Raw genomic sequence first — 25,404 nt, forward strand, 5'->3', positions numbered from 1 at the left:
CCAAATAGTTAATCTTAACCATAGTGTTGACTTTGTACCTTCTCCCATCTTTTTTTTTTTTCTTTTGACCTCCCATCTTTTAATAATAATTTAAAATAATATTTCACAGCCCTGGCTGGTGTGCTGAGTGGTTAGAGTGTTGTCCCACCACTCACTGTCCAGGCCTGTGAGGTATTATTCCCAGTCAGGGCACATACTCAGGTTGAGGGTTCGATACCCAGCTGGGGCGTGTACAGGAGGCAACTGAATGATGTCTTTCTATTTCTCTCTCCCCCGGCTTTTCCTCCCTCTCTAGAATCAATGAAACAAAAACAAAAACATATCCTTGGGTAAGGATTAAAAAAATAATACCTCACTTCTAACATATACAAAGGTAGGCTTTCCATTTTTTAAAAATTGGGACACTATATAACACTTGGGTTGCGGGTGAATTTCCCGCCAAAATATAAGATGGCGCGTTAAAATGCCTATATCTTTTGAAGTATGGGTTCGATTGAAATGAAATATTTGGTAATACGCAGTTACAATCGGCCCGAGTTTACACGTTTCCCGCACTCCACCACAAATCTATATGAACCGAGTTTAAGACGGCTCCCGCGGAGTACACGCAATTCACGAGAGCCGACTTAACTCGTTTCCCGCAACCCAAGTGATAAGATAGTTCTCCATATCTTGCTTTTTTACTTTTCAAAATGCTATGAAATCCCTTCAGGTCAACTAGGAGAGAACTAAGTTAATCTTTCCAGCGAGGGCATTGTCTAAATGAGCCGTCGCCAACCTTTCGGACCTCACAGACCATCAGTGGTCCGCGGACCACCGGTTGGCAACCGCTGGTCTAAATTGTTCAATCGCTGCCCTCGCCGGTTTGGCTCAGTGGCTAGAGCATCGGCCTGGGGACTGAGGGGTCCCAGGTTCGATTCCGGTCAAGGGCATGTACCTTGGTTGCGGGCACATCCCCAGTAGGGAGTGTGCAGGAGGCAACTGGTCGATGCTTCTCTCTCATCGATGTTTCTAACTCTCTATCCCTCTCCCTTCCTCTCTGTAAAAAAATCAATAAAATATATATTAAAAAAAATAAATTATTCAATCACTTCTCTATCAATAAACCTTTACTTAATATACGGTTCCTTTTTTCTCTACCATCCTATATAATAAAGAGGCAATATGCAAATTGACTGTCACACCCTCGCACAAGATGGCCGCCCCCATGTGGTCAATGATGTTCACCACAAGATGGCGACCAGGCCTGCATATTGTTTTCTCCTTGGGTAAATGTGGCCTCACCTGCCTCACAGGGCATGCCCCTTGAACCTGGTACACTCCCTACCTCAGTTCTGGAAAGCAAGCAGTTTGAGTAGAAATGATAAATTATTGGACAATGAAAACTGTAGAGAAAGTGAAGAAGACTCCTAAATGCTTTGGTGCTTCTGGCATCTTGACATTTACTGTTACCATTCACCTTTTATAAAACAATACAAAGGCCCAGCTTACATCAGCAATTAAGTTGATGTGCCTATAGGAAATGTCCAGCTGGGACATTGGGAATTGATCATGGAAAAAATAAACTTTTACTGGTCTCTTTCAACCCACCTACAGATATCACCTGATGTGTGCTGCCACTTCTATCTTTGTTAAAGGGAAGATTTGCTTGAGAAGTATAGTCCCATGTTGGCACAGGAGGAACAGCCAATGCCACATTATGGGGCTTCTCTTACCTTCAGAAGTTGTTTAGAACTCATTTCTGTGCAGCAAAGTGCTCCTTAGAAAGCAGTTTCCTTGTTGTTACAACACGTTGCAGTAGAAAGCCTTCTGTTTGGCAAGGCTCCTTACGGTCCTTCTAGCCTGTGAGACATCATATTGTGTTGTTGTGAAAGCTAAAAGCATCATCTGTGCAAATGGGAGACTAAGGCTATGGCGTCCCGGCAGCATCTGACAGACTGTCAACATTTGAGAGAATTACAGAGGGTGAGGCAGGCATGTGATGTAATTACCACTCATGGCAGTAAATGACTAGCGTTTGTTTATGGTAAATCCAAATTTAAGAAATCTTCCTTTAGGAAAGTTCCTTTCTTGTTTGGTAGTAGTCGTAACAGTTGTCAAGATGAATTTAATCTGTTCAGCTGGTAGAAAGTGGGATTCTGTTTCTATTGGAAAGTTTCCACTGATAGGAGAGGTGGGTCTTTTCTATGCTAGATTTTAGACATCTGGAGGCATAGGCTTTTTTCTTCTGGATTATTTGTAACATTAAATTAAAAGCATAAGCAAGGACAGAGTCCACTTTCTCTCCTTACATTTTAGAAACTCTGACAGAATGTATGAAACAGACATTGAAGCTGGGGTCAGTTTTAAGGAAAGGAAGCTTAAAACAATTTCTCCATATTTTCATTTGATTAATAATTTTCCATGGTATACCTAAAATATGCCTTAGCATGCATATTTATCATTTCAATTATGATGGTGTGATTGGCTAAAAATTGCAAAAATTTGAACCTATGGGATTCATTCTAATTCTTCCATTTATGAGCATTTCTTTCACACCAGTCATGGCACTAGGTGATGGGCCTGTGCTCTTGAAGTGCTTATGTCCAATTTCTTTGGGGGTGGGGCATATGTGAAGACATCCAGCTTTCAGATCAGGGGAAGCTTCCAGAAGGAAGTTCAAGCAAGCTGGGATCTGAAGGAGGAATGAATATAGATAACAAGAGTAGGGAGAGAGGAGGATGATAAGAGAGTTCCTAAGCAGAAAGTTTAGCATGTTCAGGGCATCACCTGTTCAAGGAATTGAAGTTAAGTTTCAAGGTGGTGGGAGCTGAGGGTGAAAAGAGCAGGGAGAGTCTGTTGCCCTTGAGAACTGTCCCAGTTGGCCTCAACCCCGAGAGATCTGATTTTGGCCATTCAAAGGGGCACGTTGGGGTGAGGTTGGGGCTTGTTTCCTCTGCAGTGGAAGGGCAGGTTACGTGCTGTGGGGGACAGTGGGAGGAGTCAGTCCCTGTGGAGAAGGAGGTGAGCAGGTGGTTAGAGAAGCAGTTCCGGGCAGTTTAAAAGGCGGATATTTTAAATCTGCATCATGAGACATTATGGAGGGATGTGCCGCAGGGATGTGGTGAAGCACTACACTTGCATACTTGTGGTTCAGTATGTCCCTTGCCTTAATTGAACTGAAAATGCCAATAAAAATAGAGAACAAAAATTGCCAAAACAGATTCGGTGGGTGATGGGGTACCAACCATCCTTCATTCTCATTACAGTCAAAGATTGGCATTTCCCTTGTTGGTTTCATATATTTGCTATTTATAGTTTGAAATTGAAAATCTGGAAGAGAAGCTGGTTATTTTCCTGCTTCCAGGAATCAGGGAGTCAGAGGTTGGGGATGGGGTGGAGGGAAGGAGAGCTACCTGAGCTGTTATTTTGCAACCTTTGGGAGGCCACAGTGTCTCAGATCCTAGAGTCAGAGGGGAATTAAACACAGGGCACCTGGTGGGAAGGTTGTGGAGACCTCAGCAGACATGTGTCTGCAAGCTTTGCTCAATGATGAGGTGAGGTTGGAGGAGCTTGGATCTGGTCTTGGGTCAGAGAGCTACAGACAGCGGACGTGAAGTAGGTCTGTTGACTCCAGACTGGTGGTCTTCCTGTGCCCAGTAAGGTGCCGCCAGAGGTTGGATGCTCATGGCCTGCACAGAGGTGGCGGTGAGCCTACCGTGACTGTCTACACATGGCACACACGAGGGGGTGGGCGGGAGAAGCTGTGTAGCAGTGGTCAGCAGTTTATGTTTATTAAACTCCCCTTAATGAAGAGCTCTCCAGGGGCTAAGAGTATACTTACTCTCACTTTCTGACCATCTCTATATGTGTATTTGTTCATGCAAATGACATTCACCATATAATGGTTTGATACTTTTTCAAGGCAAGGCCACAATTCTGGGCCAAATTCAGCCAGGCTTACTCTTCCCATTCAGCCATGGGGCTGGCTCTTGGGACACCACTGTCCATGCAGATGTCAGAACCCGTTTGATCATTGCCCTCCTGTCAGGAGAATGTTGGCATGCCTAGTGCCTGAGCACACAACTTCTGTTTCCTTTTCGCAGAGCAGTGAGTCATGGCCTTGATTCTTTGTCTAGGTATGTACCCTTTAGCTGCAGCAGCTCAGGAGGCCGAGAGCAGCCGGAAGCTGACTCACTTGCTGAATGCTGTGACCGATGCTCTGGTCTGGGTGATCGCCAAGAGCGGCATCCCTTCCCAGCAGCAGTCCGTCCGCCTGGCTAACCTGCTGATGCTCCTTTCTCACGTCAGGCACGCCAGGTACGATCCATAAGGGGCCCTCCCCCCTGGTACGTGGCGGGGAAGGGGGCGCATGTTCAGAGGGTGGAGAGCTTTGGGAAGAGGGCTTTCAAGTTTGAGGTGGATACGGTAGAATTGTGGCCTTTAAAGGACGATGAAGCCCTGAAAGGGAATGGGGGTTCTTCATCAGGGCACACACCTGTAACCAAAGGTCAGCACGTAGTGGGCACCGAATGGCTGGCACGTGGCTCCTTACAGGATCTTTGTGGCATCCTGTGGTGGCTCATCTAATTCTTAGTTGCTGGGGATTTTAGCTTGTTTATGGAGTTCTAAAAGGGGCAGGTTCTTCCTTAAAGTGACCTGCTACCCATCCGTGCACCACCTAGGGCTGGAGTCCCCAGGTCATTTCCTTAAAGAGGTTAAACCCAGCTTTCCTAGAGCAACTCCTGAGATCTGTGATCTGGGGGAGTGCACAAAGCCCTCCCGGAGAGCCCTCTCTCCTTGCGATGGCACCAGGACATAAGGATGAGACCTAAGAGAACTGGTGAGTCCGCAGTTCTTAGGAAGGCAGGGCCGCGGTAGTGCTGTGGGACGTCCCATGGTGGCTTTGTGTCACCCAGGATGAGGGTGCTTGCCCTGGGGCTGGAAGAGGGGAGATAGGGAGGAAAGTCTAGGGGCCATGGGGAGGAACACATGCCCCTCAAGAATTGTAACAAGGGTTAAGAAATGAGAACAGCCTCTGCCTCTGTTTAATGATCATTCTGCACACAACCATTTGCAGAACAAGTAGTCTATCATAATCCTGGTTTCTGTATTTGCGAATTTGCCCGCTTGCTAAACTTTATTTGTAACCTCCCCATTGATTACTCATGGCACTTTCGTGATCACTTGGGGACAGTCACAGAGTGGCAAAGCATTCGAGTGGCCTGTGCTTACATCCCCAGCCGAGGTCAACCAAGGCCATGCTCTGCCTTCCTTACGCTGCAGCAAGTGTTCCTCATGTGGCCTATTTAGTGCCATGTGTTTGCATTTTTGTGGTTGGAGATTTCAGTGTCCACAAATGGCCTCCATGCATAGTACCAAAGTGCTGTATAGTGTTTGTTCCCAAGGCTCTCAGGACCCTAACCCTGCATTTCCCTCAGGAGCAATGGTTCAGCCAACCCAGTGCCTGCAGTGACTACCATGAACAATGAGCATCGATTGCACGCTGTGCCAGGCACTGCCAGGCCATTGTGGGTGGGTGATGGGACACAGAGGTCATAGGACATTGTCCTCGCCCTTGAGTGTAGATTATTGAAGGAGCCAGATGCAAGAGCCATAGAACAAAGGGCTTAGGGAAGTGCGTGTGTCCGAGTGTGTGCGCGACTTACGTTGAGTTCCTGGGGCTGCATCACAGGACAGAATCTCAGTACCTTTTTGTCCCCATAGCAACAAGGGCATGGAACACCTGCTCAGCATGAAGTGCAAAAACGTGGTCCCAGTCTACGACTTGCTGCTGGAGATGCTGAATGCCCACACGCTTCATGGGTGCAAGTCCTTGGTCACGGAGTCTGAGTGCAGCCCAGCAGAGAAGAGTAAGAGCAAAGAGGGCTCTCAGAACCCCTGTCTCAGTGAAGACCAGCCCTGAGGTGAACAGGCTGCAGAGGTAGTGGCTGAAGCGTGAGCTCTGGTGTGATCGTGAGCCCCATCGCGATGGGCGGGCTTCGTCCTTCTGTTGCTCCCTCCTCAGTCACGGTGGGTTCAGTCTGTACCATCCTTTCCCGACCTCCCTACTTCCCAGGAGTCAGGGTGAGAAAGCCAGTTTTCCTGGTTACTAGGGGCGTGTTGGGATGCAGTTTGTCTTGCTGGGCCTCATAGGATATCAGTGTGGTCCCTTTTTTACTTTCCATTTTTTCCCCACCCCTTTGGGAAAAACATCTTGGAAGTTTTGGAATGCACTAGGCATGCCAACAGGCCTGGAAGGGTGAGAGAATGTGGCACTTGTAGGAAGTAGGCTCCTACTTCCTACAAGTGCCTCAGTGTTACAGCCTCAGTGAGATTCAATACAACCTTTATTGTGCAACCTCACCTGCCTTTTAGGATAGACCTTCGTAAGCTCTCTCTGGACCGCTTGAATGCAGAGCTGAAAACCTCCTGCCTCACAGGCCTGCGAGGACTGATGTCAGCACTGTTCTGCTGAAGGACAGAGGGACTGTGACTAGGGAGCCAGTGCTCCAGCTAGGATGGGAGCCAGGTTCTTCCCCAGACCTTGCTGCCCTCTTCGTTCCCTCCTGATGCGCATTCAGAGAGCCTGCTCATTGTGTGTGTGTGTGTGTGTGTGTGTGTGTGTGTGTGTGTGTGTGTGAGTGAGTGATCATGTTCATGGAGGACTGTGGAGATTTAAATCTCTCTGCCCCTGGAGTTGCCCTTCCATAAAAACTCTCTTGTCCCAAAGGGCCGGGTGCATGTGCTGGGGAAAGGTGCTGTTTGCAGGAATAGGGTTCTGTCCTGTGGGTATGGGTGGCAGCCACGGTTTCCTGGGGCAGCCACAGCCATCCAGAGGCACGGCTGTGTGTGTGCCAGGCACCCCGTCCTAGGGAAGGGTGAACAACTAGTGTGTCAGGTTTAGAGTCAAACTGTTCCGACATGAACAAGACCTGGTTTGTGAACCTGACATGAAGAAGAGAATAATTACTTATAGCAAGAGAATTCTTTACACCCTCGGGCTCTTTTAAAATATTTTCGTATCAGAATATTTATATGGTGGACTGGGTGAAATGGAAACTTAGTAAAATATTAGTTTTTATTCCAAGCAGAACATAAATAGGACATTATGATAAGGCACCTCAAATTACAATTTTAACTTACTTTTTAATAATGGAAATTTTCAGGAACATAGTGAATGCATAAAATGAGTTACATCTATGTTTTGAAAGTGAGCAATTAAATAATCATGTGTGATTTTTGTGGTTTTAAAAAATTACCTTGTGATATGAGATTAAACACATTTCCTTTTTGAAAATAGGTTTCCTGTGGCTAGCACGCTCTGTATTTACTAAGTCATTAGGATAATTCAATGATATAAAGGTTGGTTTCTGCTAGTGAGACCTTGAATACGTCTTAATTTTGATATTGGTGCAATTTTATTAAAAGTTGAGCAGAACTGTTTCAGAAACACTGGGACATACATCTAGAGAACACACCATTGTCTATATTCTGAGGTGGTCTGAAATTATTCTTAATGACTCAGTGTTACAGCCTCAGTGAGATTCAATACAGAAAATAAGCTTGATTGTTTAGGGACCAAAGAACCAGTGTGATCCTGGTCAGTTTTACTTCTGAGTAGCTTAGAAGCCCCATGACAAATAGAGGGGGACGGGAGGCAAAGAAGATAGCCTAGCCTTGAACAGTTCTGTGCCGATGAAATTCTCTTAATTGTATTTATAAAAGATAACAGGTTAAAAGCAAAGCAAAACAACAACAAAAAACAGAATGAGGTAATGGAATGAAGGTCTTTAGGTCGATTATTGATGCCCAAGGTAGGCACCGGGCTGGACTTGTGTCTAATCAAGCACCTTTCCATGCCACGCCTGTGCTGATCCAGACTAGTGCACGCTCTTAGGAAAACTCATCACTGCCCACGACTCCCTGTTCACAGATATTCCTGATGCTTCTCGAGGCTGCGCCTTCCACTGCATTTGGACTCAGCGCATCAGGGGATGTACCATCTTGGTAACCTCTTCCTGGCTCAGGCCTCACTTGCGTGTGCTGGGGAAACAGGTTATTTAGCCCAACCTGAGAGGCCTACTTGGTACTGGGCCTGGGCCGAGTAGGCTGTTGAGATAGCATGGTCTATAGTTTAAAGTTTTTTGTTTGTTTTTGTTTTAATACTCAAGGGCATTTTCCCACTTTCAGATGAAGTGTTTTGGGTCTCTGTGCCCATCTGCTCCAAAAATATCCTCTAAGACATTTCTAAGAACCACCAGTGTGCAAGATCAGGCTGCCATTTTTACATGTTTTGGGGAAACTCATCAGTGTCCATTTTAAAGATTTCATTTTAATAGCATTTTCTTTTTAAATGTCTTTTTGCAGGGTATCCATCCCCCAAAATGGTCCATAGACAACTTAAAATTCTCCCATAGCTATGCAAGGGTTTCAGTGTTTTCAAGTTCAGTCTTTAAAAGGAATTAACTAGGGCAGGGGTGGGGAACGTCCGGCCCAAGGGCCATATAAGACCCGTGAAATCATTTGGTCTGGCCCTGCCAAGGCATTAGGGGTGAGTTAATTAATTGTTTGACCAAATATAACAGGCTAATTTTTAAGTTGATAATTTTGTATGGCCCACGAATGATGATATAAATATTCAAATGGCCCTTGGCAGAAAAAAGGTTCCCTATCCCTGAACTAGGGGGAGTAGGAGCTGACAACTATCAACAGGAATTGAGTATTGAAAAACAAAAACCCACCCAACTGCACTTTTTAAAAAATCTTCACCTGAGGATATTTTCCCCATTGATTTCTAGAGAGAGTGGAAGGTGGGGGTGGGGGGGTGGGGGTGGGGGTGGTGGAGATGGGAAGGAGAGATAGAGAGAGAGAAACATCCACATGAGAGAGACACATCAATTGGTTGCTTCCCACATGTCCTTTGGTTCTCGAGCTAATGCTCTAACCAGTGAGCAAAACCAGCTAGGGCCCAACTACACCTTAATGTGTGATTGGACAGTGACCCACTGTTTTGATATTTAAGTCATCATTTAATATGAGAAACTTATTTTGTGGGAATGAGTGAGATTTGGGCTTATTTCCACACATGAGGGTCTAATATGGAGTCATATAGACAAATTTCAATTATATAACTACCATGGACTATTCTCAATGGACTATTCTCTTAGCACAGTGTTTGCTCAGGTTCCTCGGAGAGAGCAGGCAGCACCTGAAGGGGACTGTGTGGGCACCCAGAGCTGCGCTGTGTTTTCACATGTTGTTCTAACCGCACTCCCTCCCCCCTCACCACACCCCCTCGATCTGGCCTGTCACATGCTTGCTGTCCACCAGGACTCCCTACAAAGGATTCGACCCTAAAATAATTTTGAAGAGATTTTTCCTGACACATTGAAGTGGGAACAGAGCAGGTCTGGAGGCTAACTGTATAAAAACAAAACGCAAAGTCAAAAGCTCTGCAGTGAGACCCCCTTTATTTGGATTACTTCCCCTGCTAACTCAGCTGGAAGGACAATTATTTCAGATGTCAGTAAAAAACAATCAGTTTCCAGTTCTTGGCAGAGCTATATTATATGTTCATAGATATAAGCCATTTTCTAGCATGTGACAATCAAGTTTGGTTGTATTTAAATTGGCTGAGGGACTTGCATAAGTTGACATCTCTTCAAGGTGAACCTTCCATTTCTAGGTCTGTTTTGAAACCAACCATTTTTTAAAAATAAGATTTGACACATTTCTCTAAGCACTAAAAACCTTTTAAAAATAGTAAAGGTTATGTGAAGGGAATTGTAAAAATACATCACTGAGTACCTAAAAATATTTGAGCAACACTTACTGTGTGCCAGACAGTTCTCAGTGCCTCACCCGTCCAGTTAATCCTCACAGCAATGACTGTTGTCCTCTGTTTTTGCCTGTGGAAGCCAGCGAGGATAAGCAAACTTGCTCAAGGTCACTCAGGGAATAAGTGACAGAACTGAATGCAGGCCATGCAGTTTAACTAGTTAAAAGCAGCCTGACAAGCATGGCCGCTCTGGCTTCAGTGGGGCCTGCTTGTGGTGGGGCCGGCCCCAACTTCTGGAACACCCTTCTAGATAACAAGTCCCGTCCCATCTTTTACACACGTGTAAATTAAAGGCCAGAGGGGTAAACTGACCTGCCCACGGTCAATAAGCCTACATCCGGCAACGCTTAGGCCAGATTTCGTCTTCTGGTTAGCATGGTCCCTGCTGCAGGGCTTGCTCTGAAGAGCCTCAGTGTGTAAGGGAGAGACGGCTAAGTTATAATTGCCTACCTTCTCAGCTTAGATGGGGTTCACATGAACTTTTACAGAATAGCATCCTTTTTTTTTAAAAAAAATACATTTTTATTAATTTCAGAGAGGAAGGGAGAGGGAGAGAGAGATAGAAACATCAATGATGAGAATCATTAATTGGCTGCTTCCTGCACACCCCACTGGGGATCAAGCCCGCAACCCAGGCATGTGCCCTGACTGGGAATCAAACCCGAGACCCTTCAGTCCGCAGGCCGACACTCTATCCACTGAGCCAAACCGGCTAGGGCCCGAATAGCATCCTTGACAGGTGGAAAAAATAAGATGCATTTTGTTATTCCAGTCCTCCCATCCTGGGCTCATCAGCTAGTAGGTAGTACTACCCTCACCTCCTCTTTTGTTACTGCTTTCCCCAGGTGTGGTTTCTTGGAAGTTTACCAGTTTACTCATGTAAAATTCTCACATCTTTTAGGCACTGCTGCTTCCCTGCGGAGTTCGGTTTCCTATAGTGTGAAACACATGCTTTTTATTCTTTGTAGCTCTCCAAGTTGCTGGAATTGGGGCTGTAGTGGCAGCTCTAAAGATATGCATTCTTTGTGATATGTGATCTTATAACCCTTTTTCTTGCTTTGGAGTCGAGGATCCTATTCATTTGTGGGCCAGTCACTGTTATGTGATGTGGGTTTCCCTGATGGGCCAAGGCTTGCGATGCCGGCCCAGAACAGCGCCCGTTACCTGCACAGCCCCTGCGGCTGCAGGTGTTCTCTGCGCGGTGTCCACCTGCTGCGGCTCTCGGTCCTGTCACTCTACTCAGTGGCCCTGTGTACCTGAGACTGTTGGCTGCCTATCATTTGTCACTTTTTTCAAATGAATGCTTTGTACCATTAGCAGGCTTTTAAATTTGGGCCTTTTTACAAATGTTTGCTGTTGTGTGAAGGAAGATTTTGAGAACTGCTTTCCGTTCCTCCAGGTACTGCTTTTTCTTTGCTGTGTCCCTTTACTGTCTATGGCATTGTTGCAGAAAGAAGTTTAATGTCACATAAGCTAAATAAAGTGTTTTTCATAATTTTTGTTTTAAAACTGTATTTGTTGGGAGTTGAGCATAAGGATTTTCAGGGAGCGTTGCCATTCTATTCTGAATTCTATTTTAGGTTTGCAGAGCCTTTTAAGAATTTGATGAAAACCACGGATACTCTTCCTAGAAAAAGGTACATAAACACAAATGCTTGTGTACAACTTCAAGAGTTAAGAATCTCTGACTTATGCTGTTGAACGCTTTTTAAAAAGGTAGCAATTTGCCCTAGCCGGTTTGGCTCAGTGGATAGAGCCTCGGCCTGCGGACTGAAAGGTCCCAGGTTCGATTCCGGCCAAGGGCATGTACCTTGGTTGTGGGCACATCCCCAGTGGGAGGTGTGCAGGAGGCAGCTGACCAATGTTTCTAACTCTCTATCCCTCTCCCTTACTCTCTGTGAAAAATTAATAAAATATATTTAAAAAAAAAAAAGGTAGCAATTTAACCGTTAGTCAGCTAATCTCACACTTGTGATTTATGACCACAGGTGCTGTGTGCTCAAGTAAAATGCAGCCCACAAATATAAATATATAAATTTGGGTAGATTTTCTGTAATTATCTCATCTGAGTCACTTAGTATTAACCCCCACTTTAGGGATGGGGAAAAAAGATTCATTCATGCTGAAGTTATCGTAATGAAACGTGCCTTTGTGGTGGGGAACACTAAACCTTAGGACAGTGTCAAGCGGATTAGGTTTAACAAACCTCTGGGGCTGCACTGAGTTTCCTGTAGAAAGGCTCCCCTGGGGGGAGGGTTTATCCTGAGACTTGGTGTGCATAATTAGGCTTCAAAATGCAAACAACACTTCCCTTCCAACTGGGACTCGCCAGAGTCCCTCCTTAAGGGCAGAAAAGGTCTCAGAGTGGTCACCTCCTTTGGTCAGAGAGGTGAATTATTTTAAAGAATTAAAAGACTCTGAAGTTACTTGGTAAAAAGGTACCTCCCCCCCCCCCCCCCCAATCTCTCTTCAACGATTTCTTTCTGTGAGCTGCTTGTGACCTGCTGCGTCCTGGGGGTGTCTGATCCACAGAAGCGGCGCCTCCTTGGCTTCCCCAGAGGTTAGTTTTGGGAGGAGAGAGGGGACTGAGGTTGCTGCTGAGTCAGTGGTGTCTCCCAAGGAGCAGGTTAGGAGTGGTTAACAAGGAACTGGTTCAGAAACTTCTAACCACCCTCTTTTTTTTAAAATGAAAAATGAGAGCGGTAGTGGGACTGGATGCAAAGCAGGTGGCTCTGCCTGTGTTTGCTAAACACTATTGGTTCGCTTTGGAGAGAGCCGGGAATAGAAAAATCTGGGTGAAATTATCCTTCCCTGCAGCTCTACAGGGTCACACACCGAGTAGCTGCCTCATATAAAGGTGTAGGTCTCTAGATCTCATATTATTCTGTACAACGTTAAGTAAGTAGAATATAAAGCTTATCTCAGAACTAAATAGTTTAAGCATAATTTTTGTGTTCTGGAAGATTACACACACTATTTAGCTGCTTTGTAACATAATCCAGCACAACAAATGTATGGCTATTTTTTGTTTTAATGAGAAACATTGTACATACGACAAACAGCTTCAGGTATCTGTACCAACCCCCCCTGTAGCCAAACAGTTAAAACCTGAAGCAGCACTTTGAATGTGAAAAGTCTTATAAAATTAACTTATAAAAACGCCCCTATCAAGTATGTATTTTGGCATTTACTGTACATTAGTCCAAAGCTAAAATCTGATTTTCTTAAAAAAATCAAAGTTTACATTCATACAGATTCAGCATTGTTAAAAAATATGCACAACACATCCATGCAATATAATCTCTTTAAAAATTTAACGCAATATAAAAGAGCAGATCTAAGTACTGAACAGAACATTTTGGTTTATAACCTGTAGCTCAGAATTGTTAGCTGATTGGAGTAAAATTTAATTCTATACATTTAAAATACGATTGTTTTGTTCCATCAGCCAAGGGTGCACGTGAGTTTCCGAACCATTCCTAAGGCAGAATCCGCTTGCTTGTTTCTAGAATATATACTATGTGATGAACACTACTGTTCACCTGACCATATTAGCTACATTTTAATAATGTTTACAAATAAGTCAGAATTCACAAAGTGCTTGGCTCCTGAGGAAACTGCAGTTTCCAGAGATCCCCAAACCAGTCCTCTGGCTGCGCCCGGAGGGAGGTGTCCGCAGCAGGTCCCTGGGCGGTGCTGCCGCTCCGTCACTCACAGGTGGGTCTGGGGCCGCGAGCTGGGCTCCCGAGGACACAGGCTGAGCCTCTATGTGGGGGGTGGCCCGTTGGTGTACCTCAGCATGGGGTAGAAGGACCTGGCGAAGTTGTTGGCCTGCGTGCAGCTGTAGTCCTCCTCGGAGGAGGGCAGCAGGCAGGCCAGGAGCAGCAGCAGCAGGAGCAGCAGCTGCAGGGGCAGTGCCGCCCGGAGCACCCGGGACAGGAAGGAGCGCTGCGGCCGAGAGCGGCCAGGGTCAGCCGGGCCCGGCACCCTGGCAACAGAGAAGGGGGAGAGCTCAGCAGGAGGCTCGGAGGCAGAACCCACTCCCGGTTCCTGACCGCCTGCTCATGTAAGTCAGACGCCCAGGACTGAGATTAAAATGGGACCAACGGCTGGGTGCAGGTTTGGGAGAGAGGCCTCGCCCTTTCCAGATGAAAGGAAACCGGATTTTTACAAAGACCTGGATCGTGGCCTTGGTGAGCGGGTGGACAGGGGCATTCAGGGCTATTACCTGCTGTCTGTCCTGTTCTTGCCTTTGGTAGTTCTCTCTGCTCCGGTCTCCTGGATGAAAACAATCCAGTTAGTGACCTGAATATAATTCTTAGTTCTGTCGGTGAGGAAACATCCTTCCTTAGGTGGGCTTCCTGACAAGCTTTGGCGACTAGAGAATACGTTTGATACGAAGCTCTGTGAGGTAATAGCTGGGTTTGTCGATCTGTTGTTACTGGAGACTGGGAAGCCTCCAGTTGGAGGGCTCCCCTCTTTCCCAACCTGCTACCGTCCCTGAGAGGAACGTGGAGGAAGCCTTTCCCCACCGCGCCGCAGGTTGGAGCAGTCTATGGCGCCATGCGCTCTCTGGGGGCCGCGCAGTCCCCCGTTCCTGTCCTCTCAGTGGCTTTGGAAACTAATCAGTATGGTTCTCACAGCGGAAGGGCTCTCACCTTTGCCGGGGAAGCTGGCACGCACACTGCTGGAGGCTGGTCTCCAGCATCCACCTCGTCCAGGCCGGGCAGAGACGGGTCTGGGATCTGCAATCCATACCCCACGAGTCCATTCAGTTCAGGGAAACAGGTTCTGAAGTCTCCACAGCACAAAAACGTGCTTCGTGCAGAGTCTTCATCACACCACCTCCCCTCCCCCAGCTCAAATCTTCCCAGAAGAGGGGCTTTTTCAGACAAAAGGGAATGTATGTAAACAAGGCCAACTTCTTGCATTAACAACCCACAGCACATGTGGGGGGAGGCTGAGGTCAGCAGGAGCAAGAGGGACAGAAGGAGCTGGCAGTGAGCTTGTGCAAGTGCTGCCGGGACCACGTGCCAGCGAGACCACGTGGTCCTGCTGCACAGGAGGGCATGTGGACTCCGGACTGGAGGCGCCACGGTTTGGGTGTTCATTTGTTCTGAGTTGGAACACATTTTAAAGGCCAGAAAGCAGACAAATGAGAAAGTGGTCAGAGCAGAGTGAGCAGGACAGAGAAGAGGACTTGAAAGTGTGACACGTGAGAAAAGTGAAGGCTCGCGTCTTCAACGTGAAGGCAAGGCAGAAATGGTAGAAGCATTGGGATTGATCTGATTAGCCCAGCCCTGCTGAGAGGAAGGCACTCTTGTTACATCCCTCTTATGCTACGAACGATGAAACAGCTTAAAGAGCTTATGTAATGTTCTAAGGCCACACGGCTAGAGAGGGGTATGACTCGGGACGCCACTCCCACGGCGAGCTTGCGGCCTTCGTGCCTGCATCTGTTATGACATCTTTGTATTTGAAAGCCACCCGGGGACTCACCTGGCTTCCCTGCAAGGACATTAAGTCATGGGACACTTGCTCCAGTAACCGTCTGAGTTTCTTCTCAATGACGTGCACCTTCTCTTCGGCCTCAATGTAGTCTTCTCCGTGCCCCTTAATGAGAAGGCTGTCTGAAATCTCTTGTAGGGAGTTCACCTGAGGTTGACGTTCCATTAGCTCCTTTTCCAGTTGCTAAGGACAGACAAGTGTGAAACTGTTTATGCAAAGGGGAGCTAGTGCGGCAGGAGCAGGTGCTCATTCATCAGGGACGAGCGCTGGCTGGTGCTCCACTCCAGAACCTTCCGCTCCTCCCACCTGTGTCCGCAAGCCCAGCATCCCTTGGACAGCAAGCTGACTACACCCTGTCCCTTTTTATTCCTTCTCATTCTGGAGACAACTGTGTTGCTGGAGGAGTCCTTATCGACTAATGGCAGGAGGGCAAGGGAAAATCTAACGAATTGAAAAAAGGCAGCGTCAGCGTACTATTTAGAAATATGAAGGCAGACGGCAAATTTGCTTGTATTGTTGAGGGTGGTTGTGTGGCTCTCTTGCTGTCCAATATGGTAGCCACTAGACAACATGTGGCTGTTTAAGTTTAAATTAATTAAGATGAAAAGTTCATTTCCAGTCCCACCAGCCACATTTCAGGGACTCAGTAGCTGTCACACCGGGCAGAGAGCAGACAGAACATTCCGTCACAGAAAGTCCTGTGGGACACAGCGATCCTGCAGAGTGTGGCTTCACAGAGCTTTTAGCACAACGATGTTTTTTAAACAACGACCAGCATTGTGATTAAATGTTAAATATTTAAAATTAAACCACATTTAAGTATGTGGATAAAAATGTCCACTTGAGTGCAAATGAGGTCTCATGTTAACACGTTAGTGAGATAAATATATGGAAACACAAGTGACCTCTGAGAAGGAAGACTTTTCTATAGTGGATAAAGGAAGCTCATGCAGGTGGACCACCTGCATCCGATTTCCCCCAAATGAGCCGTATTTACATGGGAGAAAAGTGTCTCAGGATATTGCTAAACTCCCTTGTCCTCAGTTCCTGAGCCTTGAAGACCTCCTGCTCTGGGCCCTGCTCTTCATCCCTGCAGGTCATCCTGCTTCAGAACACAGAGGGGGGCTCAGACACCCACTGGCTCTGCTGTTCCCAGAAACTAGGTGAGGCTACCTAAGGAGGACTCCTGACAGGCCAGGAGGTGCAGAGCCGCCCAGGAGACTTACCAGGAGTTCCTCCCGGCACCCCAGAAGAGCCTGGGGGTCTGCCTTTGGGTCAGTGACATGAGCCTGCTGCCTCCGGCTCTCGGCACTCGCCAACCACAGGAGCAGATTCTGACTCAACTGGTGGAAGTCCTTAAAAAACAACACACATCACAGCGTTGGCCATTCATAAAACAAACTCTAGTCCATGAGAGTCATCTGCTCTTCTTGTCCTATCCAGTGGATAAAAGGCCCCAAAACAAGGAAAGGGGGAAGGAGAGAACACTGGGCACAGCTCCAGAAGGCAGGATGAAATCTGCCAAGTGAAAGGGGCTGACGCAAAGGCGGGGCTTCAGAACGCCCCACCTGCTATGACAGGAAGACCACACAAATGTGCTGGGTTGAGTGGCCAAAGTACACGTAGTTACACAGAAGTGCTATTCCTTGGGATGAATGGTTACCCCTGATGTATAATAACCCAAGGACAGGGCTGCATGTGGGCTTATTGGTGGCTCATGCTCCCTATGACGGGGTTAGAGGTAACCTGGGCTGAGCATTTAATATGTGTTGGGTGCTGGGCTAAGACTACAAGCATACTGTCCTAAAATGAATCCTGTGATGGAGGCACTAAAATTATTCATATATATATATATACATATACATATACATACATATATATATATATATATATATATATATATATATACACACACACTAATAAAAGAGAAACATGGTAATTAGCGTACGACCGCTACCCTTTTCATTGGCTGATCAGTGAGTATATGCAAATTAACTGTCAGCCAAGATGGCGGCCGGCAGCCAGGCAGCTGGAAGCGAACATGAGGCTTGCTTGCTCCAGGGACTGCAGACTCCAACATTCCCCGCCTGACTTGCTGGCCTCTGAGCTGGCAGTTTGAAACTTTGTAACAAATATAGCCAGCCCGGGATCTCAGAGCTGGAGTTATACATTGTTTCGATTATAGAATGCAAACAAACCAGCAGAAGCCTCAGAGCTAGAGCCAGAGTTAAAGCTGGCCCAGAATAAAATAAAAAAAAGAGAAAAAAAAGGAGCGGTTGGGAGCTTCCGTCAACAACCACCAGCCTGAAAGCAGCCCTCAGCCCCTCACCCAGATTGGCCAGGCACCCCAGTGGGGACCCCCACCCTGAAGGGTGTGTGACCAGCTGCAAACAGCCATCATCCCCTCATCCAGGCTGGCCAGGCACCCCAGTGGGGACCCCCACCCTGATCCAGGATACCCTTCAGGGCAAACCAGCCGGCCCCCTGGCACCGGATCAGCATGACAGGGGGCAGCGCCCAAACCCCCTGATCGCCCTGCGGCTCTGTGTGTGACAGGGTGCAGCATCCCAACCCCCTGATCGGCCCTGCTCTGTGTGTGACAGGGTAGAGCCATAACCTCCCCATCGGCCCTGCCCTGAGTGTGACAGTGGCGGTGCCCCAACCCCCTGATCGGCCCTGCTCTGTGGGTGATAGAGGGCGGCGCCCCAACCCCCTGATCTGCCCTACTCTGTGCGTGACGGGGGAGCTCCTCAACCCCATGATCACCCCTGCTCTGTGCATGACAGGGGGCAGCGCCCAATCCCCTGGTTGGCCCTGCTCTGTGCGTGACAGGGTATTGAGCCCCAACCCCCTGATGGGCCCTGCTCTGTGCATGACAGGGGGCAGTGCCCCAGCCCCAACCCCCTGATTGGCCCTGCTCTGTGCGTGACAGGGGGTGGCACTGCAACCTCCCCATCGACCCTGCCTTGAGTGTGACAGGGGGCGGTGCCCCAACTCCCCAATCGGCCCCACCCTGAGCGTGACTGAGGGTGGCATCACAACCTCCCAAGCCGCCCTGCTCTGTGCATGACCAGGGGCTGCACCTAGGGATTGGGCCTGCCCTCTGCCACCCAGGAGCAGGCCTAAGCCAGCAGGTCGTTATCTCCCGAGGGGTCCCAGACTGCGAGAGGGCACAGGCCCAGCTGAGGGACCTCCCTCCCCCCCCCTCCCCCACCGAGCGCACAAATTTTTGTGCACCGGGCCTCTAGAGTGTGTGTGTGTGTGTGTGTGTGTGTGTGTGTGTGTGTGTGTATATATATATATGGCTAATATGCAAAGTGTCCCCTTGGGAGTTCGACCGGGAGTTCGATTACTCGCTATGATGTGCACTGACCACCAGGGGGTGGCACGGAATGAAGGGAGGTCCCAGCCAGCAGCTGGCAGCTGGGGAAGGAAGGGCCCAGCCAGCACCTGGAAGGCCCTGATCAGCCCTGATTGCCTGCCAGGCCTAGGGACCCTACCCGTGCACAAATTTTGTGCACCGGGACTCTAATTTTTCAGATAAGAAAACTGAGGTCCAGAAGATTCAATGATTTGCCCAAAATTATACAGCTACTAAGGCTGTGGAGCAGGTTAAACTGCTCCTTGTTCCAGGGCCAGGAGCCTTCCTGACAAAAGGACAGAGATGGGTTGGAGTGGCATTTCTGACCCCTGGAATGCTTGCTGAAACCCTCACACTATGAGTGGCCTGGGCAGCAGAGCAGGAGACCCAGGGTAAGCGTCAGGCTGTGAGACAGCAGGTGGGCCTCTTCAGAAACAAATGGCAAAGCACATGTTTCCTAACACAAGACACATTTGGCTGTGCCAACGCAGCCCGACGATGATAAAAATATCCGCCCCTCCCACCCACGTGGGCCTGGCTATGCCCGGGACTGGGCCTTCAGCGCCAGCTGTGGCGGCGTACCTGGCACTGCATGAGCGACTGCCGCAAGCCCTCTCTCCAGCTCTCCACCGCAGCCCGCGCCGCGTCCCAGTGCAGCCGCAGCTGGCCCACGTTCTCATGGAGCTCTTTGGACTCGCCGCTCCCGGTCTGCAGGAGCTCCTTGCTGCTCACATTGAGAGAGATCACCAAAGCCTTGTAGGTGTCCAAGGCGTTTAATATCTCCTGCCGCAGAAGGAAAGGCTGGGTGAGGCGCTCTGAAGAGAGTGGTGTGGGGTTCACTTAGAACCTCCGTGGGAACAGATCTTCCAAACGCGTCCCCAAGCCAAGGCCACAGAAGCAGGGCGACCTCGCCTATGACTGGCTGGGAAGCGTCAGGTGAAGAAGCTGCCTTACAAGGTCAGTGCACTTGGCCGCTGGGCAGAGAGCAGAGGCCTGTCTCCTGGCCGGCCAGCTCAGCCAGAGGCCAGCTCAGGCGGGCCCGCTGAGCTCTGGCTGGCTTAACACTTCTGGATCAGATTAAAAAAGTCTTGCAGATAAAGTACACTTGGTTACACAGAAGTGCTATTCCTTAGGGTGAATGGTTACCCCTGATATATCCATGCACAAGTGAAACAACAGTACAAACACAAAGGCTGCCTGCCCCCTGTCCTGGGTCCTCTTAGAAGCTCAGGCTCATGCCCCTCCCTGGTCCCTGGCCGGGCATTCCAGTACGGTGAAGACTGACTGTGTGGCTGACAGCTCCTAACTGTAGTAGAGGAGCCAGATCAGGCCGCCGAATCCAGCAGCAGGTGAGCTGGTTACTCCCCCTCCCCCCCGCCCCCAGCCTGGACCGCACACAGGCTGGAAGGGTGTTGTAAGCTGCCTCTCAGTGGCCACTAGCACCTCTGCAAGAGCCGGCAGGTGCCTCTGAAGTCAGACTTCCCAGCACTGGGCATCTGAGCAACACCTGCCCAGCACTGTGCTGGGCTTTGGGTCCATCTGTAGATGAAAACGAAGATCTGCATCCACGTCCCTGCCAGCTGCAGACGTGAAATGGAAGAGAGGGACGGCCACCCTCTCCCCCGCAACCTCCCCCCTATCCCCCCCGCCAGACTTGGTCTGCTCGGCCAGCACAGCCAGCACCTGCAGGCGCACTCTGCATCCCTCCGCTCCACCCTCCACCTCACCTTCAGTCTCTTCACCCTGAGTCCCAGTTCCTGGGCGTCAGAGGGAGGCTTGGCCGTCTTCAACGTTTCCAGCTCTGCTTCGGTGTTTTTCAGCCAGGTGATGGTGTCGTTGACATCAGCGTTCAGCTGTTGCAAGTCTTGTTTCATTAAGAGTTTCTTCCGAAGTTCCTGTGCTTGAATCAGCTCCCAGCTGTCAAAGGCACCTGGAATAAAAAGCAGCAGCTCTGCCAACAGAATTCTCTGCCTCCAACTAAGTGAGGGTCAGAGTGATAAGACCTGGAGGGGATGCTCTTTGCTGAGGCTCGGCACTGGCGAGTCCTTCCTTTCCCTGGAGTGTGGACGGGCACGATCCCTGGGCTCTGGCTCAAGGCCATGGCCACCACACTCCCACCGAGGCTGGGGGGGAAGGCCACCACACTCCCCCCGAGGCTGGGGGGAGGCCACCACTCTCCCACCGAGGCTGGGGGAGGCCACCACACTCCCCCCGAGGCTGGGGGAGGCCACCACACTCCCACCGAGGCTGCGGGAGGCCACCACACTCCCCCCGAGGCTGGGGGAGGCCACCACACTCCCACCGAGGCTGCGGGAGGCCACCACACTCCCACCGAGGCTGGGGGGAGGCCACCACACTCCCCCCGAGGCTGGGGGAGGCCACCACACTCCCACCGAGGCTGGGGGAGGCCACCACACTCCCACCGAGGCTGCGGGAGGCCACCACACTCCCCCCGAGGCTGGGGGAGGCCACCACACTCCCACCGAGGCTGCGGGAGGCCACCACACTCCCCCCGAGGCTGGGGGAGGCCACCACACTCCCACCGAGGCTGCGGGAGGCCACCACTCTCCCACCGAGGCTGGGGGAGGCCACCACACTCCCCCCGAGGCTGGGGGAGGCCACCACACTCCCACCGAGGCTGCGGGAGGCCACCACTCTCCCCCTGAGGCTGGGGGGAGGCAGCTCGCTGGGTAGGAGACCCCGCGTGTGGCCAGCATGTGGGCTGGTCCCAAGTTCAGCATTTCAGTTCGTGCTGTAGTTGCGGCCCTTTCTCCTTTGGTCTGTGGCGATCAGGTCAGGGCTATCAGCTTGACTTTAGACTCGGTTGAGTAATTATTTTTATAATCATTGAACTGGTCTCATGGGGAGACACCTGACAGACTGCTTGGAAAATAATCTTCCTGTGTCTGCTCTTCACATACAACTGAAGTCACTAAAACATACACTTCATCACCGAGGCTCACTTTGTATTTAAAAATTAGTTTTGAATAGTCTAGGAATGTGTTCATAAATAGAAGTCAGCTAATTCTAAAATAACTTGGCAGCTGTGGGGGAGGGTAGCAGTTTTGCTGAGTTACATAGCTGGGCAACTCCTAATTAATATTCTGTCGAGCCATGACTGAAAACCCCGACTGACCCCCCAGTACAGACTCGAACCCTCTTCACCACCACCTGCTTTAACGGTACCTGACTGCTGCCCGGTGAGGGGGGCCAGCCCCTCGTCGTCCTGCTGGGGGCTGCCATTCGAGACGCTTGGGCCTTCCTTGCCACCATCAGTTCCTGGAGACAACAGCAGCTTTACCTAGAAGGAGCCAACTTTATGTTATCACCTATCCATTTCAGGCTGAAGAGTATCTTGGTTCATGTTAGCAGGTACGAGATGAGGATCTGGGAGCCCTTTCCTTCCAGGGGGAGCCTCCTGGAAATACAAGCGCTTCGGGTGTGGGTAGGTAGCACTGATGAGCAAGCCCAGCTGCTGGCCCAGGGCGGGGGAAGCCGTGGTGAGTCCACACTGGGAATAAAGTGACCGAGCTGATGTGCGGCTACCTCACACTCCCCAAAGGAACCGAGCGGAGAGTTAAAACCACCGTTGAGCTTAGCACCTTTTTGTCTATACAGTCACTCTGGAGAGCGGGGGGCACTCCTGTCCCCAGGAATCGGAACCACATAGAAGATGAACCTGCTCCCGGCTGCTCATTACCCAGCATTTACTCTTCGCTGCTCTTCTGTCATCACAGAGCTGACTGGTCTGTTATCTCAGGCCTTTCCAAAAATAAACGTAGCCTTTTTAGAAAAGCCACGGTTTCTTTGGATTGTGTCCATCTGGCCTGTTTGTGTGGAATGAAAAAAATAACTAAAAAACCTTCCGATTTCTGGTGACATCCTGGTTTCAGACACCAAAAAAAGTGGTTGAAACCGGCCAGGCGAGGGAGGGACACGAGCATAGTCACTGGAACTATGGGTGTAAAGCAAAGGTGAGGTGCTGGGGTCTCCCCCCCCTGACTGTGAGGTCCTATTCTGCAGAGAGACAGGCTACAAATGACAACTGCTCAGCAAGAGCTCCCAAATCGGGCCTGGGCAGCCACTATCGAATGACTCCGGTCTGACCACGTGCAGCCAAAAATCTCCTCCAATTATCGAGCTCTCTTCACTCCTAGACACAGAGGGCACACTGAGGACTCATCCCGTGAGGCTGGCACTGCTGCTGGTTTTTCTAAGGGACGACACTGAACATGCAACTCACTCATCGCTAACTCTCTGCACTGAGAATGATCTGGGGCCAACATTAGATCCTAGGCAGGCTGTCCCCCAACAGCTGTGTAGCCGGAGGGGTGCCAAGACTATGTTCCCAGAGGGAAATGTAAGAAGGAACAGCACTGTTATAAATAACAATAATGACACATATACACAGTAGTACACAGCAGTAGTGTTAATGACGGCGACCACTCCTGAGGGCCTTCTTCATAACTGCATCCACCCAATCCTGACAACAACAATTATGTAAGGTACGTTTGCCTCAGGTGAGGGAGGCTCACGGGGGCAGGTCAAGGGCTTATGGATCCAGAGCAATTTATTGGCAGGGCTAGGGCTCAAGCCCACGTCTACCACAGTACAAGGCCAAGTCATATGGATGGGAAGTCATAATTTTTGAACAGGGTGTGCCCTGTGGTCAAAAGGGAACCATAACCAAGGTCTGGGAGCTCAGGTGCCACTCAGGGAAGCCGGCCCTTCACTTCTCCATCATTTACATGGATGACCGACTCAACGGTAATAACCACTGTTACGTCATGTCCATACACACACGGAAATCCATTTCTGAGGGCCCCTCACAGCACGTTCCTGACAGTCCTTCCTGAATTGGCCAGAAACCTATTTTTAACTCAGGTCAGTTTCGCCAGGGTTCTAATGAAGTGTGGACAGCTTGGCAGAGATACTGTCACCGGGAAAACCAACTCAAAATGTTCCTGGGAGCGAGCACACACAGTAGGCACCAAAGTCCCTCTCCTGGAAAATTTTAAGTATTTACTCCTGCACTTGGGTGAAATAAGCCAGTCAGAGATAGACAGGTACCATATGATTTCACATATGTAGACTCTAATGACCAAAGGAAACGAATAAAATAGAAACAGACCCTCAGATAGAGAACAATAAGATAGAGAGCAGACTGACAGCTGTCAGAAGGGACGGGGTTGGGGGGCTGGGTGAAAAAGGTGAAGGGATTGAGCAAAACCAGTGAGAAAGAAGGGTGTGAGGAGGTAGAAGAGAGTAAAGGGGGGATGGATGGGGATGGAAGGAGACTTGACTTGCGGTGGTGAATGCACGATACAATGTACAGATGATGTATGAGAGAACTGTACACCTGAAACATAATTTTATTAACTGATGTCATCCAATGAATTCAATAAAAAAATTTAAAAAAACGACTTACGTAAGCTGGTTTATAAGGGGTGCTGGAATCTGAGGGGATGGGTTGTACATTCCTATCACCTCCCATTTGTTTGTAGCGATGCTTGGGACAGGAAGGACTGTCAGGAACGTGCCATGAGTGGGCCTCAGAAATGGATTTGCCTGAAACAAAAAATAGCAAGTGACAGTCCATTCTCTCCAACCAAAGGATTCCTGTTTAGTTACACAGAAAGGTCACGGCAACATGGCATCAGGTTACGGTGGAACATGAGTTCTGCAGCTTTCCTTGCAAAGCATGCACGTTTGCAAAATGTCAGTATGTCCCAGAAGGGAATGAAATGAGTCATGCAGCTGAGCAACACTGGGCCTTCGCTAGATGGGTTCACCATGGAGCACAACGAACATATGATTTGCTGTGGGATGAGTGGTGTTTTGGAGCCGGGTCTCGTGGTGGGGACACTGGCAGCGAGTGGGTCTGGGGCCACGAGCACTGGAGGCCTTTCAGGAGGGGGGGTGGGGAGGGAGTGGTGAACGGGACCAGAGGGCCACTTGTGGCTGCGCCCAGTACTGCAGGCGGGGCGGGGCAGGGAATGAAGATGAGAGCTGCAAGTAGAGGAAAGGAAGGCTTCTTCTGCAACCAGTGCAACAGCACCTCTACCCTCACCTACACTCTCCCACCCTCTTCCCAGGAAATCACCGTAAGCAAGGAAATAGTTCCAAACCAAGCCACCATGAAGAAAGCTTGGCCCATGCCAAGGGACTGGAGTTAGAGGCAGGAAGATAAACACTTAAGGCACCACAAAGAACTCCCTTCTGCGCAGGCCTGAGGGGGAGGGGGATGGCGGCGAGGCTGCTCTGGTCTGGGTGGGGGCTTGGGAGGAGCGCGCAGGTATGTGTGAGTATGGCAGTGTGAATACACCATGAACGAGGCCATGGTGTCCACGAAGGCAGAGGTCAGACATGACGTGGGAGCGAGGTTTAGGATGCAGTGTGCGCCGAGGGTGCTGCCATGTTGAGACACATGCACGGGCAGGGGCCTACCAGAAGACGCTTTCAAAGTTTTTGTGGTCATTTTAAGATATGCCTCAGGATTTTCAGGGATTTCTACATCTGAAAAAGAATAATGTCAATTTCCTCACTGCAGGAATGCCCCAGTATCAAATTAAAACAGTCTAACATTGTCAGCTGGAAGGAGGAAGGTAACTACCCTTTACCTGTTTTATTAGAAAGCTTTAAAAAAACCCAGAAGGATTTTTTCAGCCAACTCCCAACCGTCCAAAGCAGTGGTGGGAGAGGGGCGGTGCACAGA

The 25,404-nt window shown here is 49.4% G+C and overlaps 2 protein-coding genes across 5 annotated transcripts in view; one reads left to right on the top strand and one right to left on the bottom strand.

Moving 5' to 3' along the window:
• Window positions 1–22,510, top strand: part of ESR2 (estrogen receptor 2) — a 54,716-nt gene extending 32,206 nt beyond the window's left edge. Inside the window, exons 8-10 of the mRNA XM_070418638.1 lie at window positions 4,119–4,299; window positions 5,707–5,852; window positions 22,308–22,510. Coding sequence (XP_070274739.1) covers window positions 4,119–4,299; window positions 5,707–5,852; window positions 22,308–22,366 — 386 coding nt within the window. The 3' untranslated portion in view covers window positions 22,367–22,510. The remainder of the gene's footprint in view (window positions 1–4,118; window positions 4,300–5,706; window positions 5,853–22,307) is intronic.
• The window catches only part of SYNE2 (spectrin repeat containing nuclear envelope protein 2), a 304,773-nt gene continuing 292,202 nt past the window's right edge, over window positions 12,834–25,404 (bottom strand). For 3 of the 4 annotated variants that reach the window (XM_070418595.1, XM_070418615.1, XM_070418624.1), the window contains 10 exons: window positions 25,137–25,205; window positions 24,118–24,257; window positions 21,876–21,990; window positions 20,417–20,619; window positions 19,272–19,472; window positions 16,555–16,683; window positions 15,320–15,511; window positions 14,479–14,565; window positions 14,049–14,098; window positions 12,834–13,808 (listed from right to left, as the gene is read on the bottom strand). In XM_070418595.1, the coding sequence (XP_070274696.1) occupies window positions 13,586–13,808; window positions 14,049–14,098; window positions 14,479–14,565; window positions 15,320–15,511; window positions 16,555–16,683; window positions 19,272–19,472; window positions 20,417–20,619; window positions 21,876–21,990; window positions 24,118–24,257; window positions 25,137–25,205 (1,409 nt within the window). In that variant the 3' untranslated portion in view covers window positions 12,834–13,585. The remainder of the gene's footprint in view (window positions 13,809–14,048; window positions 14,099–14,478; window positions 14,566–15,319; window positions 15,512–16,554; window positions 16,684–19,271; window positions 19,473–20,416; window positions 20,620–21,875; window positions 21,991–24,117; window positions 24,258–25,136; window positions 25,206–25,404) is intronic. The other variant, XM_070418606.1, reaches the window with a different exon arrangement.

This window comes from Myotis yumanensis, unplaced genomic scaffold (genome assembly GCF_028538775.1).
Source record: "Myotis yumanensis isolate MYYU_CA2020_CCGP unplaced genomic scaffold, mMyoYum1.0.hap1 SCAF_1, whole genome shotgun sequence".
Taxonomy (NCBI): domain Eukaryota; kingdom Metazoa; phylum Chordata; class Mammalia; order Chiroptera; family Vespertilionidae; genus Myotis; species Myotis yumanensis.